Consider the following 17,901-nt stretch of genomic DNA (forward strand, 5'->3'; position numbering starts at 1 on the left):
ACCACGACACCTGAGGTGATCCCCAGGCTCGACCAGATCCTCAATCATTTTCTCAGACAATCCAAGTTCGCCCAATGTGAACAGAGACAGTTTGGTGACGGAACAAGCGAGTATCTGTCCCAGAAGTGCATGTTTCCCGGTCCGAATCAAAGTCGGCGCTCTGGAACGTTCGGAAGCGCTGTCCGAAACTGCTGACAGCTTGGCATCCAGGCTCCCAATCGAATCCCTTCATCAAGCTGGCCAACTTCCGGACGTGGTAGAAAGTTGGGCGATATTCTCGGTCAGCCAATTCCTCCCGCCAATGTCGCTCACTGGACACGTAGGTTACGCCAAATCATGATCAGCCCTCACCAGATACATGCCATTGACCCCGCCACCAAAGACAAGAGCGTTTGGGGATGGGCATCACCTTCTCCCCCCCCCCTTTTGGGAGGCAGCATGGAGGTGGCGGTGAAAGTCAGACTTACTCTCCAACGTGTCCTGATACGATCTACCCACATCTTTGGGACAGTAATAGTCTCGGTCCCGACCCGTATCGAAGTCTGCTGTTGTTGGTTTAACAGAGTGCATGGGCTTTTTGTAAGAGCAAGAAAAGCGAAGTACGAATGCTCGCAAGATACGTATATACGGCCCAAGGGGCGACAGACTATGGTGACTTGTACGTTGGACTCACCCTTCTTTACGAAAAGGCATGATGAGCAAAACAAAGGAATGCAAGGGCGTCTCACAATCTGCACAGCTTGCCTTGCATTGCGGACGCCGCTGAGTTGGCGACGCCACACTGTCCAGTGTTGAGAAAGTGTAGACACAATTGTAGATAACGGAAGAAAGACAGCTATCATACAAGCATGCACAGAAGCTATGAATGTGAGTTAGCACTACGGGTACCTTTCATCGTCTCTTCCCCTTCTTGCCCTTTCCTTTGAATCTGTTCCCGCCACCCAGTTCTCCAGATCCTCGTGCAATCTCCTTCTCGCTCAATTTCAGCATGCCACCTTCGAATCTCCCCACACCCATACCCAGACCTCTCCCTCTCTCACTATCTCCCTTCTTCCTTGCTTCCATACCCTTCTTCTTACCCGTTTCCACACCCACTTCCGCTCTTCTCTCCAGCTTGCCCTTAGGCCCTTTCCTAGAACCAGCACCATCTTCAAGTCCTCCAAGACCTTTGTGATAGTTCCCAGCAGCCTTGGCTTCGGCGATGACCTTCTCTGCCCTCTTCGCTTTGGCGTGTAGCATGCCTGTTCGAATGCGTGCTGGATGCGAAGAGAGATGTGCAGAAGAGACGGTCTTGGACCCTTGACCTGGCAGTTCGTATGATGCTAGTTCGAGGAGTCGACTGGTCATTGCGTTTCGTTTGTCAACAGGACGAGAGGCAGAGTCGGCGGCTGCGTCAGGGATGAGGGATGTAAGAAGCATGTCGTGGAGTGTCCGATCGAGTTTCAAGTTGGATCTGAATGAAATTGCAATATGGTCAGTCAGGCAGCCCACGAGGTCGACAACACAAGAGGCCGTTTCAGAGGGGTCAACAAGATGCCACGTACTGGTCCTCTTCCTCCTCGCTAGCGTTTCTTGTCCGTCTTTGAGTTTTAGGCCCGTAATCTCGCTCGATCTTGACTCCCATCAGCTTCGCAGTATTCCCCATCTATATGACAACGAAAGTTAGCAAGAATAACGTTATACAATACTGCCAAGTTCCAATCTCGTTGTGACTGCGTACCAAGAAGGCTTTCCTTTCCACAGGAGACATTGAAAAAGGCTCCTTCTTGCTTCTACCAGACACATTGTCGTCAAAGATCACTTCCGGTATCAACGGTCGGCGAGGTTCAACCGTTGTCTTGATGACAGATCTCGAGTTGTGCCCTATTAGAATCGTAGGGTCAACTTCTCTTCCAGACATATATGAGTGAGACCGTACATACCCTTTGCCTGTCCGACCAGCTCATCCTCGCTATCAGTGACGAATCCATCCTCCGCACCCCACCCATCATCCGACGAGAAAGCTTCCACGTCTCCACCGTCGCTGTCCTCATCTTCGTCATCATCTGAGCCTGATAGTGATGCCGTTCCAGCTCTCATCTTCTTCCTCGCCTGCTTGCTGCTTTCCGCCCGAGGTGCAGGGTCGAGACCCAGCATCGCCCTGCTTCTCGCTTCTAGCGCAGCTAGCATTGCTTGACGTTCATCGATGTCGTTGTCATCTTCGCTGTCAGCGTCTGAATTGCTGCGTGAGGTGGAAGTCGCTCGGGGCCGTTTCGAGGGCGGGAGGGATCTACCCTTACCCTTATAGATGCGTTTCATGTTTCTCTGTGTCGGACGAAGCATGATGGTGGCTGATCGTGTTCAAGAAGGTGTAGTAACATCAACAACCGCAGTCCCTCGAAGAAATATCTTGCGAAAACAGAGAAAGGTGGAGGTCGGAAGCGGGATCAAATGCTCGCCACAGCGAGATGGTAGACACTGTTTGTTTGACTCAGCTCGCCTAACTTCCAACCTCCCGACTCGGATAGGCACGCAAAGTCCATGCTCACGTTGTTATTACCTTGTTTGGATGCTGACGTCTCAAGTTGCCACCCGCGAACACAACCCAGAGCCGGTAACCAGCATGACATGATAACATGACTTAACTCATCTCCTTCCATCTCTCACTCTCCTCCTCCCTACCTCCCATCAGACTTCGTATCACTACTATACTTTGGTAAGTCACTCATCCACTCGATTACCTCTAGCACAAGCTGACCGGATCGTCATCTCTTACCCATGGACCTTCCGTTATCTCTCGCCCAATCATCTCCTCGACCCGCCGCGACGCGCACGCGCCTCTGACTCATCTCCTCCTTGATACCGCTACAACAGTCCACTGCTGCTCAATCTACTCCTCATTGACTAAATTCGATCTTATAGCGACATCTTGTGAGCTTGCCACCTCTTCAGACTTGGATCGAGGTTTCAAACTTGACAAGCGCATATATCAACCCCCAGTTTACATTCACAGTTTCATTCACAATGGTTCGATCCAAGTTCAAGGATGAGCATCCTTTTGGTGAGCAATCATCTTATACTCTCTTCTTCACTGGTCACAGAGGAATTGTACTGATGCCGGGAATCCGATGTTCTCAGACAAGCGAAAGGCAGAGGCCGAGCGAATCCGTCAAAAGTACACTGATAGAATCCCTGTGAGTAGCCAAATCGCATTTGAGGATGGAGGCATCATTGGCCCTTTGGAGACAGAGAGGCAACAATGACTGATGGAGTGTTTTGTCCAATAGGTGATCTGCGAGAAGGCCGAGAGGAGCGATATCCCCACTATCGATAAGAAGAAGTACCTCGTACCGTCTGTGAGTGACCACGACAGACTGAGTCCACCATGAAAGGAGTGTTACATTGCAGTATGAAGCAAGTTGTTGATCGACCATGCTTCATCAGGATCTCACTGTTGGCCAATTCGTCTACGTTATCAGGTCAGTCGGTCGTTTATGACGCCGAGACTTTCAACTGACCTTAAACCTCTCTCTACAGGAAACGAATCAAGCTCGCTCCCGAGAAGGCCATTTTCATCTTCGTCGATGACATCCTTCCCCCAACAGCTGCGTTGATGAGCTCGATCTACGAGGAGCACAAGTGAGTGGAATTATGAGCTTGGTGCGGGGCTGTCATGTGATCCGTTGCTGACGGCTAAGCTTATGATAGAGACGAAGATGGTATGTCGGCTTTCTCCGTTGTTTTATCCACTGGACATTTACTTCACATTTCCCGCATCGGGCTCTCGCGCGACAACTCTCCTTCTCACCACTCTCGTCTAGCCATCGCCTTCCGTCTGACTGCCTCACTATCAATCACTGACCATTTTACGCAGGTTTCCTCTACGTTCTATACGCTTCCGAGAACACCTTTGGTGAATTCGAAGTCGCAGAGTAATACCTGCAGTCATCAATTTTGCTGTTCAGTTTTCGTATACGTTCTCAGTCGAGGCCAGAAAGAGGAGCGCGGCGATTTGGAATATGCCCAGACAGAGTGGACGGATTAAAGGGCGAGACGTGAGGAGTGAAGAGGAGCAATGTGGGCGTTGGAGTTGGTGGTTCCGCACCAATTCGGTTTGGTCCGGTCGGTGAGAAGTGTAAGACTTGTATTATTCCGTACCGTGAGATGAAACAAATCCAACAAGTCGCGTTGTTCCGCGTCTGCATGAGACCGTTCACCTGGGCTGGTACGGGAATCCTCGTCGACCGATGTTATACAATGTTGTAAACACATCTATCACCTTCCGGCTAAGCACAAACCCGATTCCAGGTCCGCTCGTCTGCATTCAGGCGGATGAACCTTCTTCCAGGGCATTCAAAGTGTGTCCAGTCCTGAATATGGGTCCCGTCAAATGCTCAGACTATCGTCGTTCTGGTTTACTCGCTACGCGTATGGTGAGTGGAGCCTAACATACGAACGTTGAGGTAGTCCCACCAGTTCGGATTGACGATCTCTAGATTCTCCACGACCATATCACTGTCGAGAACGATCTGGTGACGAACTGGCAGGCTGTTGTGTGAGTGCGTCTAACACTACATGATGTATGTCCCATGCACAAATTTCAGTAACCGTCGGATGATATCTATCCTTATGATCCGTAGTTGATTTCATGAGGGTGATGTAGTCGGTCTCACGGAGCTTTGACGAGCAGAAAATAAGAGATGGGCGTACCAGAAGACTCGAGATAATATTGATGAATGAGGTCAGTATTCCGACTACACTTTCTGCCGCTCAAACAAGTTTGCCCGGTTAAATCCGGTACCTTTTGTTAGCACTACTATCGCAGGCGCTCCCATGGCCAGAACAGTCCTTCGCTGTGAACGACGCATACATACAACAGTCTAGTCCTCGGTAATGGCCGACTCGTCTGCCCCTGCCCCCTCGGCAGCCTCCTTTCCAGACTTCTTCACCTTGAGACCCTTCATCTTCCTTCCTTGCATCTTTGCCAGATCCTGTTTGGCGAGATGTATTCTTCCGACCTTATCACCCATCTCGTCCGTCTCGATGTTCTTCCTCTTCTTACCCAAGCCCTTCTCGACATCGCTCTTTGCCAATTTGGGTCTCTTGAGTGCAGCTTTCATCATGTCCTCGTCGGCGGTCTGGACCCTTCGAACGGAGAAATCGATCGAAGGTCCCATCTCGGTCAGTTGTAATCGAGGGACACGACTTCCCGACGCAAGAAGTTTGACGGTGTACACACGGAAATGTACGAGTGGGAGGGGGGTCGCGTCGGATATGGGACCGGCGGTGATGGAGATGACATGTTCGAGTGTGTTGAGAAGCGGGATCTCAGTCAGATGATGTCCGTTGTAGAAGTCGAGGAGATGCGACTTGAGTTGTTGGTAGGTGGGATGGGTGTCGAAGAGGTCAGAGTGGAAGACCATCATAGGTCGAGCGGAAAGTGCAGCTTTGGGGGTCTTGAAAACAACACAATGTATCAGTGGAACGTCTCTTGTCGATTGGAACGTCTCTTTGTCGATTGGACAACACATCGATGTACAACAAGAGGCGCTTCTCTCTTGTCTGTCACTCACAGGGAAATCCGACATCGACCGCAACTCCTCCACACCCAACTCGATCATGTCCAGAACCCGCCCGTCGAACATCCGCGTGAAGACCAGATCATGAGGGCGTTTCTTGCTATGTAGTCCGGTGACCATGAGACTCGCGTCGTTCTTACTGGCGAAGAATTCGAGCGAGGAAGCATCTTCGAAGGGGTGGATATCGTTCTTGCGTGAAAAGTTGATGGCCTCGGGTCGTTTCAGAGCGTACTGTTGTTTCGACACGGCACATCAGCGTCAAGACGGAGGACGGGACGAGAGGGAGCGCACCAGATCCTTCATTGCGTTTCTCACTATGTCACTTGACGTTTGACCCCTCACAAAGATCGCAGTCTTCTCATTCTCAACGATCTGAGCTTCTCTCTTGTCCAAAGCACGCTTCACACGAGCGTTCTTCGGTTTTCTGAAGAACATCCAAGAAACACCGATCAGCCATGGCATATACACGAGCGGTATATGCAAGCAACGAGCTCACATTGTTCTCAGCATCGACATATTGACGATGGCACTTGTAACTCTGGGTAATCGATGCTATAGCTATCGAAGCAAGAGATGTGACGAGTTGACCTGATATTGTTTATGATGGTGGTCGCGCACAAAACGCAATTTTTCATAATTGCAGACCACCAAAAAAATATTTCTGGGCCCCCACAAACCTCCTTTCTTAGTGGAGGTTGTCCGCTGTAATGCTACTCATCACAGGGGCACAATTGCCACTCATCATACTAGTAATCATGAGTACATTTGAGAGCCGGATCAGACAGGCCGAGACCAGGTCATGTATAGGGTATACTATGGATGCGATTGAGACTGTCGTCAACGATGACTCTCTCTATATTGGCATTCAGAATATATAATCTTCACTCAGACCTCAACCAGATGTATGTTTTCCTGTGCGAAATAAACAGCTCAATACCAGCACGGGCCTTGACGTCGCCTTTATGTTCAGAATGACGCTCATACTTGATGACCGCTCCGAGCCACAATCATCATGCTACGTGGTCAGAATATACATATCGCCAGACCCTTTCACCCACCGGTTTCTGAACGCTTCTTCCCCCTCGCGACTCAAATCACAAGCAAAACCAATTCGAGTCGGCTCAAGTCGACTCCAGTCAGCTAGACTATGGTCTCCTCTTCCTTCTCATCTCACTCTGGATAGGCGTCCTGGGTCGTGCGAGGAAAGAAGGGCAAAAGAAGAGGAGAGAGACCGCCCGTCCTTGGGAGGACAAGGTTACTCTTTGACAAGAGCGGATCTGGCAGATCGGTTTGACGGTTTTTGCTACGCGGTCATGGGTCGATGGTGAGTTTGATGGCTCATCAAGGGCAGTCTGAGCTTTGCCTGGTTGTGACGTTGCGAATGTTCATGATTAATGTACGTTTCCTGAGTGCAGTGCTCAGTACTCATAGACCTCGAGAATTATAGTGCTTGCAATAGGTTTAATTCTAGGACAGTTTATAGATTTCTCTTTCCATCAACATCGCCATTGCATGCAGCACCGAGTACACGCCATGAAAAAGTAGAAGATGTCACTGTTTGATCGATATCGCAACAACAAAGACTGGTGACAACGCTTGTCGTGAAGGGATCAGATCAAAAAGGAATGAATTCCTCAAGTTGATTTGACCGCGCGTCCTCCTTGCGAAGGACAAGTTGTAAACTCTTTAGTTTGGCAGGTGTATGGTATTTGCTACGCGGCCAGAACGGACTGGCCGGTCACACCCCTATCAATTCAAACAGGCAGACGTTTGCGTAGGGAGGCTGTCTAGATGACGCACGGCTCTGTTCTTGACGGGACAACAAGCAGCCATGCATGATAAGTTGACCTACAGTTGTCAGCAGTGTGGCTAGCAAAAGGAATTGTATCCTTTGTATGTTTGACCACGCGCTCCTTATGGGAGTCTGGTTACCTCTTAGATTGTGTTGCTTTCATTTTTCAAGAGTATGCTACGCGGCCGAAGGCCCAGGGAGATGGAGGCATTTATGTACCGCCGGCCAATCGAGCGTGGAGTGGGATGTCGATAAGAAGTAAGCGCTTGTTTATTTCGCGCAAACGATCTTCCCGACACATAGTCGCACATGGCTGCGTGTGCGGCGAGATAGCGATTCAAAAACCGTCCAATAGAAGAAAGGCAAGCCAGATTGCGGTCTCGCATAGCCTCATGAGAAGTGCTTCACCTCCTAGCGATGGTCTTTACCCATTTCCTACTTATTTGTTGCGACACGACAACTGCCATAAGGTTAGTTGCCGTATACTGTCGGCCCTCGAACCTAGCCTCATTCCGAGCGGAAGAACCAGGACAGATGAGGAGACTATGGTGCATGAAGTGACTCAAATTCACTGAGTGACGGAATCAGTTCGTGCTCTGTAGACTTTCCTCTAGAGGATCCACTGGTTGTTGGCTCCTAAGAGATCCGGTCGCTACGCGATCAAAGTTCATGTGGCACGTTGCCTTAAGAGTCGTACAGAACTGTGTCGAATGCCAAGTTTTGTGGAGTCATGGGGTTCCACACGGGCTCCAATACGAATCTCGTGCTCTTGTACTGAGTCGGTTCGTGAACTGAACCCGTTATTCGAGTCGAGAGACCCGTGTCACTTTACTCCGGTATGCTCAGCTTCGAGTCATCGAAAAGTCGCATTTCGTTGCTGTTGGGTGGCGAATGACGGTGCCCCGCTCAGGAACACTTGCTCTCTTGGCATGCTTAAAAAGGTCCACTCGTGTCAATTCACCTTTGATTGCACCGCTCATACGCACCATTTGATAAAGATCACATTCGTTTTTCCTTCTTTCTTCTCTTCACTCTCAGAGCGGCCAAGCAGAGAGGTCCATCCAGTGCTTGCTCTTTGGAAGATGACAAATCCCCTGCAGACTTCAATGTCGGAGCTGCAGATCCAACCTACATCGGGTCCCTCTCGCACATCTTCAAGGAAGAAGGCATCCACCAAAGATTGGTCACTTCCTCCAGCATTCCTCTCCTTGCTCGCCAACCGTCCAGAGCAGCTCTATGACACACTTCTTCCCGCACCTGAAGGCGATCATAGTCACGACCAGCCTGATCTGTCTTCCGACCCCCCTGTTCCCTCTGCGCCTTTCCTCGATGCCATGAAGCGTGCGCCCAACATACTCACCGAGAAAGGCGCCTTTGCCTACGACTCGAGCCAATCACCACTGGTCGACCTGTTCTTCGACTTGTCACCCGGGATCGAAGCCCCTCATCTGTTTGACCTGCTCGAGAAAGCTTGGAAGATGGATCCGCTTGCGTGAGTGCGAATCTCTTCTTCAGTTCATGCTTTCCTTCTTCCTTTTTCTGGCCGGTAATCAAAGCCCGGCTAACACATGGTAAAGAACCTTAAAAATTGTCTTCCATGCAAGATCAATCCACGAGGGCAAAGGCTACAGAGACGGCTTCTTCCGAGCCATGGGGTGGATTTGGGATAAGCACCCTCGTACTCTACTGCAAAAGTGAGCTATTTCCTCAATGGAATTACTGTTTTGAGCTGAACAATTGATTGCTGACTCCTTTTACCTTCAGCTTGGATATGATTGTCAAGCCTACTTGTCAACGACCAAGGGAGGGTAAGCGCGAGAGGGCGAAGAGAGACGCTCGTGAAGAGCGGGCGATGAAAAAGGGAGACGGTGTTGTTGCACTCGACGACAATGGGGATATCGTGTTCGACGAAGAGGAGATTCAGTACCCCGCACGTCCACACGGTAGCTTCGATGAGTGAGTCTCTTATTTGGAGATCACTGTCTGGGTGAGCTGATTCTGTCCAGTCTCATCGCCCTTCTGGTCCTCTATGTCAATGGTCAACTCAGCTCTTCCTACACTGGGCGACTGACCGCTCTCGACGAAAGTCTAGCTCCGTCTTTCCAAGCCGAATACTTCAAGGAGTCGAGACTGAACCTCACATCAAATTCACAATCCAAGCGGAACCGCGAAGGATTCAAACATATCTTGAAAAGGGCAAAGAAGGACAAAGACTCTTTCCATGCCAAAATATGGAGAGCTCCTGATGGTGAGTTTGTGGCCACCATAAGCGTACTGTCATTGCCCGCTGACTTTCTTATGTCTATATCTGTAGGCACCACTAAGCATAGACTGCTGCATGAGCGGTCTAATGATTTGCTAGCGAATGACATAAAATACCAAGTTCTCTACCTTACAATTCTTCACCTCTTCGTTGATTACATTAAAGCCGATTTGTCTCTCCTCGACAAGCACAAGGATTTCCTCTCTCTCCCCGCCGAACAGCGTAGGCCATTCACAGGGGACGCTTCACCTCATCTCTTTGGCATGTCTTATGCTTCAAAGTGGGTTCCTACACCTGCCCATGGTGCCGACAGGCAAGTTTTCTTTGCAACTGCCTTGTCGCTGTTTCTCTATCCCCGAGCTGGGGTCAATTGGGCAAGGCAGAGGCTTCAGAAAGAGATCCTTACTCCTTTGAGAGCTTCTTTGGCTGTTCCAGAAGTGAATATGTCCAACGGATCATGGAGGATCAACTATCAGAAGGTTGGTCAAAGTCGCATGGCCCTCGAAGTTAGGAGCTAAATGGCCACTTCAGGTGCCCTCCCGGTCAATGGCCCGCAACTCTGTAGCATTTCTTCATCACGACAGGGAGCGATTTGAGATCTATCTGGACAAAGTGTCTAAAGGGTGAGAGCTGTGCTTAAACCCACATGATCTGTACTGATGGACCTTGAGCAGAGTGGCCTCAATTTCCGGCGCGAGTTTGATGCCTCATGAGATTGTCTTCGATGGTGAGCGTCGCTTTCATCATTGACACCGTTATTCGAAAGACACTGATGGAGACTCAGTCACGCAAGCGGAACATGGCAAGAATCCTATTCGAAAGCGACTTGGGGACCTGCAATGGTCTCGACTGGTCGACTCTATACGTTCCAGCTCCAAGCATCCGCTTTCTAACTGTCTCGCCATCGCCGATGTTTCAGGCTCGATGGGATCCTATACCATGACGAAGAAGAAAGATCCTGCTCCTATCATGCCTTGCCTCGCTCTCACTTTACTTTTGGGCGAATTGGCGGCTCCCCCTTGGAACGGTTCTTTCATCACCTTCTCATCCAATCCGACCTGCGAGTTCATCGATCCCTCTCTCCCCCTCTCTGATCGAGCAGCTGCTCTTTCTCGAGCTCATTGGGAGATGTCAACCAACTTTTATAAGGTCTTCGATCTGATCCTTGAGACGGCCAAGAGAGAAAAACTTGCTCCTGACGACATGGTAAAGAAGCTCTTTGTCTTCTCCGACATGCAATTCGACCAAGCCGCTAGAGGAGAGTACGGCGAGACGGAACATCAAACCATACAGCGCAAATTCACAGAGGCTGGGTACCCTATGCCAGAGTTAGTATACTGGAACTTGGCCACGAGGGATGAAGGTGCTCCCAAGCCTGTCCTCGCAGACACAGCAGGTGTCTCCCTGTTCTCCGGATACTCGGGATCTCTTATGAAGTTCTTCCTAGGGAGAGCAGACGAACCGGTGGAAAATGACCTGCACACGCAAAGCGACAAGGAGGATGACTTTGAGGAGATTAATCATGAGGGGAAGCCTGTCGAGAAGAGGAGCGGGTCGGTGAAGGATGCGGAGAAGGTGAAGAAGAAGGACAACCCGCTGGACGCAGTCATGAAGGTGATCTCGACCAAGTCGTTTTCCGATCTGAGAGTTGTGGATTGAGAGGGTGAAAGAGATTTACGTTCCAATACTAGGTCGACCCAACGATATCTAAGGACACTATTTCTATGTATATAAAGACCAATAACTATTGATCACGTCGCATCCAAAGTATTTATACCTTCAGCATGTTTTTGCTTGTGCCTGAATGGGGATGGGGTCACTCTGAATGGAGATCAATATTGGAATGGAACAGACGTTCAGCTTTCGATTGTAATGTAGAGTCGGCTCCATCATAAGCAGTGCGTGACTATGGCCCTTGACAACGAAGAGTAGATCTGTCTCGCAGCGTAGACAGGGGCCACATGGACAAAGGTTTGCTCGGTCATCATGACGACGTCCAAAGGATATATCGATCCGTTTTAGAGTCCGCCTGTAAGTCCTGGACCAGGAATATGAGGACAGCGACCCTGCTGTATTTAAAGCTCTCTACTGGGCCGATATGGTCTGACAACCGATATCACTTTCGTTGATTCAAAAAGCCTGCAGTTTATAGAGTACCTGCGCAAACTCATTAATAATAGCATTTCCATAATTCTCCATCCACAATCGTACATCCCTACGATAACTCGTTCACACGAAGACACAGACCATCCCCAATGGGTAAGAACTCGAACCAAGACACCGTTTCGGACGCTGGATCCTCGGGAGGGAGGCGTCTTCTACGTCGAGTCTCCCATGGGCTCAGGGACCCTTCCACTCAAGGTAAGTCACTCACTGGATTGCTCTCAGATTATATGATAAGTGGGTTCAGGCTCATATACCTGGTCACGTAGGCCCAAGCAGTGGAGCCGGGAGACAGAGTGGCTATCTGCCCCTTAGCTTGCAGCCTACCGGCTTTACGTCTGAAGACTCCATCACTTCATCTGGACCGGGATCTCGTGATGAGGAAGAGCAGCGACAACGTATCCTCGACTTACAGCGACGCATGGCACCCATTCGGCCTGCACCTACTGAGAGCTCGAGGGGTGACATCTCGCAGGCTGGACGTACCTCCCATGCGCCCGTTGGGCATTCGAGCAATAGCACCAGGCCCGGCACGAGCACCAAAGGAGCGACCGCATCGACGGGGTTCGTCGAAAAGCTGACTACCAAGGTCAACCTTGACGATGCCTTCCCAACGGTCCATAGTGAGCCTGAAATCAAACACCCAAAACCGCGACGTGGTGTACCCCTCCTGCAAATGCAAGCGGGAGGCGGTGTAGAATTTGAAGATGCCATTAAGAAGGTGAAATAGAGCTTACTGGCTGCAGGAGAGGTCAATTCGGAGGCAACTGATGGAGAATCAAGGACTTGTCACAGTGGCAGTTGGGAAGACCACAAGAATGCCAGTGTTTTAAGTGGCGATTGTAGAAAGTGTGAGGAAGATGCATATATATGAGATGAACAGTGATGCAATGCCAGAATATGTACGCTCTCCGGCGACTAAACAACCACATCGTCCCCAATCGTTTGGCAGAACACGTAAGGCCAACAACGCTTATTTGATGGCGAGCCTCACTGATGTTCGGAGGCTCAATCAGATCATTGCGAGGGAATATTCATTGCTTTGAAAGGATCAGCCACTTCGAACTACAAAAAAGGAATGTGAACATGTACTGCACTCGAGTACTCGTACTGTATAAGCGGGATCTGTAACGTGGCGCCTCAACGCCACTTCTTTTTTTTGGCTGGCCGCCTCGATCACCAGCCACATGAGTTGTCAGTCGTCCATGACATACCTGACTGTACTTGTATCATTTGGAGACACGCCTATAGTTTCCATTCATGACCAAATACGTAGGGAACGATCTATGACAGGGAGACAATCATGAGACGTTATGAATAAAAAAGGAACTTGAAGCAACGCGTTACACCCATCAAGGGAAAAGATTGACTTGGGTACGATAACTCAGCAGCGCTTGATGAACCGATACTCATGGATGTACACATATGTGCAGGAGAACGGCGCACATGTGATTGTATCAGATGTTGTGCTCCCACTTGTGCTCAACAAGCAAGATTAGTCTCAAATCCGTTTGCATCTGAAACTCACACTCATCTTCGAAGGCTCACATGCTACAAAGCAGCTCATTCAGAAATCAAAATTGCCGACGATGTTCACCAACAACTTAAATGTCCCTTCTGACAGTAGCTACACGGGACGCCGCGCTGATCTATCAGAATCTAGTCGCCCTACCTCAATGGAAGCGGCCGAAAGGGAGAAGGAGAGTTTCTTGCTTCGCAGTGAGTCTCTGCTGGTAGAATAGACGAAGACAACGAACGGGTGGTGTCATACTGAGAAACTACCGGTTCAGACTTGGAGAGGCACATCAATTCCCATCTTGCATCCGATACCGTCTTATCGAGAACGCCAAGCTCTACCTATGGATCTCTGACTCCTACAAGGCAAGAAGACCACGCCTACTTCTCATCTGGATCCGCACAGTCATATACTTCTGAGGGTACACAGGACGCTCGGGCTGCCATGCACCAGCAGCTATGGGGAGCTCTATCACAGCAATCCCCTATCGGAGGATACACATATTCAAATGACGTATACGGCTCGACGCGTTTCAGTACGCCTGATCTCCGCCATTATCGGGCGAGTCCTCAGACCTGTTCCGTATCGAGATCGAGCAGGGTCAAAATTGGGCAGAGGAAGTCCACCCCGTTCAGACCTGAGACTACTGGTCTCCCTTCCAAGTTCTCCGTTATCGACTCGGATACCAATTCATACTCGAGTAAAGACCCTGTTACCGGCGAGAAATTCCTCTCATACGCCTACGCAGATGAAGGATCATCAAGCCTGAAGCATCCAAGACCTCAACGAATACCCCCCCTCTCCTCAAAACCGACAGATTGGGTCAATGGGAGCACACATCCGTATTGGGAAGTTGGGATCGAAAAGATGTGAGGGGAGGATGGGCACATTCTAATGGTGGCAGTGGGCAGGGGTCCGGATCGAATTGGAATGATAGGAACAGTGGAGATAATTCTGAGATCTATACGATTTACTCCGAGCTACCGTAGATCAGGTTCTAAAGATTGTCTGGTCAGTAGAGTCAAGGTTGTATACTATTGCAGTGTACGCTGAGGCTATCTCGTGTCGTTGTCACAGCGTTGCGAAGTCGCACATTCCCTTCCCTTCTGCCGTACTCATCGTTCACCCCTCCCTCTCCTCTACTGATACTACAGTATGCCGAAAACAGCCCTGAACTTATCCTGTACAGTAGTCCAAATCCAGCAAGACCACACTTGTTACTAGAGGCAACAGAGGGGCCGGGTTGTGCTTCCCGTACATATTATGCTGACCTTTTCGAGGCTTGCCCATAGCAAGACAATCTGCCTCGAGATTGAGTCGTTTGATGAGCCAAAGAAGCGAAAGACTGTAACACATTTCGAATGCTGAGAGGTACTATAAGTTGGGGGGACAGTAGCATAGAGGAGTATCTCTCGCTTACTCTGTGTCCTATCTCTCTCGGTTAAGTTTAGCATTTTGCAGAGCCTGTGATCCTTTCGCGGTCTGATCCCGGCGCCCATCCCCAATCGCGACCACAAAGGGTCCATATCAGCATGTAGCGAGAAGCTGGACATAGCGCCTCCCGTTCATGGTGTGTGGTCTTCGAGTCGCGATATGGTCGTTTGGCGAAGAAGGCAACCCTGATGCTGAAAGGACGGTCATCAACCGTCTGAAAACTTGAACAAGGGAGTGCGATAAGGCTAAATGGGGTATAGACGTGGAAAGCCGTTGATAGGCTGACAGTGTGCGATATATAAAGAGGAGTACGGGCTGGGGTGTCTGTCAAAGTACAGTACCTGCTCCACAATTACACAACAAACGATATTGCCTATCATCTTTATTCGCCAATTGCAGCTTAGTAGCAGTGAGTATCTCTTCTCTCTGTGCTCTCATCTGCACATGTGCGCCTACCATCCAGTCTGCCTGAACGGATACTGACTCATAAGATAGACTTGACCCAGACCCAGTCGTTCACTTATCACCTACATCTCAGAACTATGTCGTGCTTTTGTCCTTCGGATTCCGGACCGTCCGATAAGGCGGGCAGGCGCCGAGATCTTGCCCCGATTCCCCTGAACAATCGAAAGCCACTGCCGGCCAGCCTTCAAGCCGGTCGATCGACGGACACCTCGAGTCGATCGAATCATCGCAGTGGGCAGTCTGGAGGGCCCACCTTTGCCAGTGGAGCCCAGTCTAATCGGTATACAACTGACCAGAATACAGGATATTCTTCCTCACGTCCAGCTGACAGGACCCAAGACCGAGGTGGGGAGAGTAGTGGTGGGAGACAAGGTCGAAGTTGGCAATCCGTGCCAAAGCATGAAGATCATATGAGGGACGGGTCAAGGGAACGGAAATCTGGCACAACAGCCTAGGTTTCTCGATGGAGTGTATTACCACATCATTGTGAAGAAGAGCGCAGTGTACAGGAGCCACCTTGTATGACAGAGTGAAGGCGCGTCCGCATCCATGCGTCATAGACCAGTTTGCGCAAACGATGAATGAGATCAGGTGAATGCTGTACATTGATCGTAGCCTGGAAATACTGCTCGTCGCATAGTTGGGTTAATTCCGATGTGACTTTGAATTTGTGTCCAAGAATTCGTCGTCTGCGGTCTTCAGTCTCACTGCATGCCGTACATCTACTATGCGACCTCTATTCGGCTGTATGAATCCCGATCAGACCAATCCACCATAAGCCATGTCTACCAGTCCCTTCCAATCCCATTCTCCCGGTCTCTCTCTAAAGCCCACTAATGCTTCGGCCCTCTTGATCCTCTCTGCTCTTCCTTTCTCTCCTTCATTGGACACTTCCAATCCCGTACAGTAAAACCTCTGCAACGCCAAAGCTAGAAGCTGAGCCTGTTGTTGCGATAACAAGAATCCGGGGTTAGACAGACTTCCTGCCGAACCTGATGATGCTGCCGCGGGGGAGATTTCGCCGCGCATAAGGACGAGTGAATGAGTTTGGGCGAGATCGGGATAATGCGTGAGAACGAGATATGGTTGTGCCCATTCGCCTGATTTCTTGAATTCTTCCAAGGGAGTGAAGATGATGCTAGTTGTCAAGGGTAAAGGTTCAGGATTCAGATCGGGACTAGGTGGAGAGGAAGTCGTGGGAGTTGGGTGGAACAGCCATTGGAGGTAGAACATTTCATATTCGTCTGTTTTCACTTGCGACGTGGGAGTGGGGGCAGTAGACTCCGATGTCGGTTCTTCAGCAAGTCGAGGGAGAGGTAGAACGAAAAATGGATTCCGACGAGCGAGTTCGAGCATTGACTTGTAGGTCTTTGCAGGGACAGACGCAGAGAGGAAAGATGAGGACATTGTGGGATGAGTTGCGTGATATGCAGTCCATATCTGAGAGATGGCAGCGGCGTCGTGGGGTGTCAAGTGAAGTAACGGAAGATTGATGATGCTCGAGAGAGGCTGCGACGAGATCGAATATACAGAATGACGATCAGCACAAGGTCACAACCATGCATGCTTGTCACATCCTGGGCCTCTTTGAATTTTGTAGAGATACAGAGGCCTCATACAGGATGGTACAAGCAACAGCGACAAGCGATAATCACTTAGCCCACCTTTATCCCTGATCGATCTCCCTCCGCTTGATTCCGCCCTCCCCCAGATTTCTCCTCCATCAGCCCATCTTTGGGAGCAGTTTCGTATTCTGCGACGCTGGCCAACTCATCTCTTTCTCGCGCATCTCTCTGAATCTGCTCAACAGCTCTTTCGGCGCCAGCACGGTCGTACTGTAACTGTTTGCTTTCCTCAGATTCATCTGGTATCAGACCGTGTTTTGGGGCAGTCTCGTATTCGGCAGGAGAGGGAAGAGATTCTTGATCAACCCGACCTTGATCAACAGGGGTTTCTGCGACGTCGACAACGTTGGCGGCAGAGGGTTCGAATTGCCGTGCTCGTCCTTTGCTCTGTGATCTCCGTTTGAGCTCAGCTCGGACACTAGGTGCAATGACCTTCTTCTTGAGCTCTTCCAGATCCTGGACTCCCTCGCTGCGAGCGATACGGTTTCAGCGCTGACTGGGATTGGTGCTTCTGAGGGATGGCTAACAACGGCTAGGACTGCACCAACAGAGGAAGGGCATATCTGAGAAGGGAGCGTCGTTTATACTCACGCCTCAATCTTCTGTTTCAACTTATCCCCATACTTCTCCTCGAACTCTCTCTTCTTCCTCTCGATGAGTTCCCGGGGATGCAACTGTTTCTCAACTTCATTGAGGATATCGGAGCGAAGAGCAGTAGAAGCGAGCGCCCGAGTGGAGAGAAGAGCCGAGCATCGATGGAAAGACGAGGATGACGAGCGGAGAGGACGGATGTGGGCCAGTCGGGGGATTAGGGTCGAAGACATGGTATCCTAACCAGGAAAGCGATGTGTGATGGCTGCTATGGTAAGCTGAAAGAGGTCTGAAAGTGAAAGATTGGGACTTTTTACGAAAGGATGATGTCGTTCTTTGACACTGAGTTAATCGATCGAGACTTTTGAGTTTGGTGGGGCTCCACGGTGATTCCCTCGACAGCAGAGACAGCAGAGACAGCAGCAGCAGCAGCAGCCATACGCCTGTGACAGTCATGTCCCACTGTGACCTGCTACTATGCATACATTGTATAG

At 50.1% G+C, this 17,901-nt stretch overlaps 7 protein-coding genes across 7 annotated transcripts; 4 read left to right on the forward strand and 3 right to left on the reverse strand.

The window, feature by feature from the left end:
* Positions 1-891: 891 nt before the first annotated feature.
* IAR55_006742 (uncharacterized protein) lies at positions 892-2,322 on the reverse strand (the record flags this gene model as incomplete). Its single annotated transcript, XM_066949822.1, has 4 exons — positions 892-1,453; positions 1,545-1,645; positions 1,721-1,863; positions 1,923-2,322. 4 exons carry the CDS (start codon positions 2,320-2,322, stop codon positions 892-894), a joined length of 1,206 nt encoding a protein of 401 aa, XP_066799514.1.
* A 681-nt stretch (positions 2,323-3,003) lies between these two features.
* On the forward strand, positions 3,004-3,915 carry IAR55_006743 (uncharacterized protein; the record flags this gene model as incomplete). The annotated part of the gene is made up of 7 exons (XM_066949823.1): positions 3,004-3,040; positions 3,118-3,173; positions 3,267-3,335; positions 3,424-3,458; positions 3,517-3,618; positions 3,688-3,698; positions 3,854-3,915. 7 exons carry the CDS (start codon positions 3,004-3,006, stop codon positions 3,913-3,915), a joined length of 372 nt encoding a protein of 123 aa, XP_066799515.1.
* A 944-nt stretch (positions 3,916-4,859) lies between these two features.
* Positions 4,860-6,074, reverse strand: IAR55_006744 (uncharacterized protein; the record flags this gene model as incomplete). Its single annotated transcript, XM_066949824.1, has 4 exons — positions 4,860-5,435; positions 5,553-5,789; positions 5,850-5,982; positions 6,055-6,074. 4 exons carry the CDS (start codon positions 6,072-6,074, stop codon positions 4,860-4,862), a joined length of 966 nt encoding a protein of 321 aa, XP_066799516.1.
* A 2,358-nt stretch (positions 6,075-8,432) lies between these two features.
* Positions 8,433-11,272, forward strand: IAR55_006745 (uncharacterized protein; the record flags this gene model as incomplete). Its single annotated transcript, XM_066949825.1, has 8 exons — positions 8,433-8,842; positions 8,928-9,044; positions 9,115-9,306; positions 9,357-9,598; positions 9,665-10,092; positions 10,145-10,236; positions 10,288-10,340; positions 10,407-11,272. The coding sequence occupies 8 exons, from the start codon at positions 8,433-8,435 to the stop codon at positions 11,270-11,272; spliced, it is 2,400 nt and encodes a 799-aa protein (XP_066799517.1).
* Positions 11,273-11,868: 596 nt separating this feature from the next.
* On the forward strand, positions 11,869-12,506 carry IAR55_006746 (uncharacterized protein; the record flags this gene model as incomplete). The annotated part of the gene is made up of 2 exons (XM_066949826.1): positions 11,869-11,974; positions 12,046-12,506. The coding sequence occupies 2 exons, from the start codon at positions 11,869-11,871 to the stop codon at positions 12,504-12,506; spliced, it is 567 nt and encodes a 188-aa protein (XP_066799518.1).
* A 946-nt stretch (positions 12,507-13,452) lies between these two features.
* IAR55_006747 (uncharacterized protein) lies at positions 13,453-14,165 on the forward strand (the record flags this gene model as incomplete). Its single annotated transcript, XM_066949827.1, has 2 exons — positions 13,453-13,495; positions 13,567-14,165. 2 exons carry the CDS (start codon positions 13,453-13,455, stop codon positions 14,163-14,165), a joined length of 642 nt encoding a protein of 213 aa, XP_066799519.1.
* Positions 14,166-15,950: 1,785 nt separating this feature from the next.
* Positions 15,951-17,640, reverse strand: IAR55_006748 (uncharacterized protein; the record flags this gene model as incomplete). The annotated part of the gene is made up of 3 exons (XM_066949828.1): positions 15,951-16,700; positions 16,856-17,285; positions 17,408-17,640. The coding sequence occupies 3 exons, from the start codon at positions 17,638-17,640 to the stop codon at positions 15,951-15,953; spliced, it is 1,413 nt and encodes a 470-aa protein (XP_066799520.1).
* Between the last annotated feature and the right edge of the window lie 261 nt (positions 17,641-17,901).

This window comes from Kwoniella newhampshirensis, assembly GCF_039105145.1.
Source record: "Kwoniella newhampshirensis strain CBS 13917 chromosome 10 map unlocalized Ctg14, whole genome shotgun sequence".
Lineage (NCBI taxonomy): Eukaryota > Fungi > Basidiomycota > Tremellomycetes > Tremellales > Cryptococcaceae > Kwoniella > Kwoniella newhampshirensis.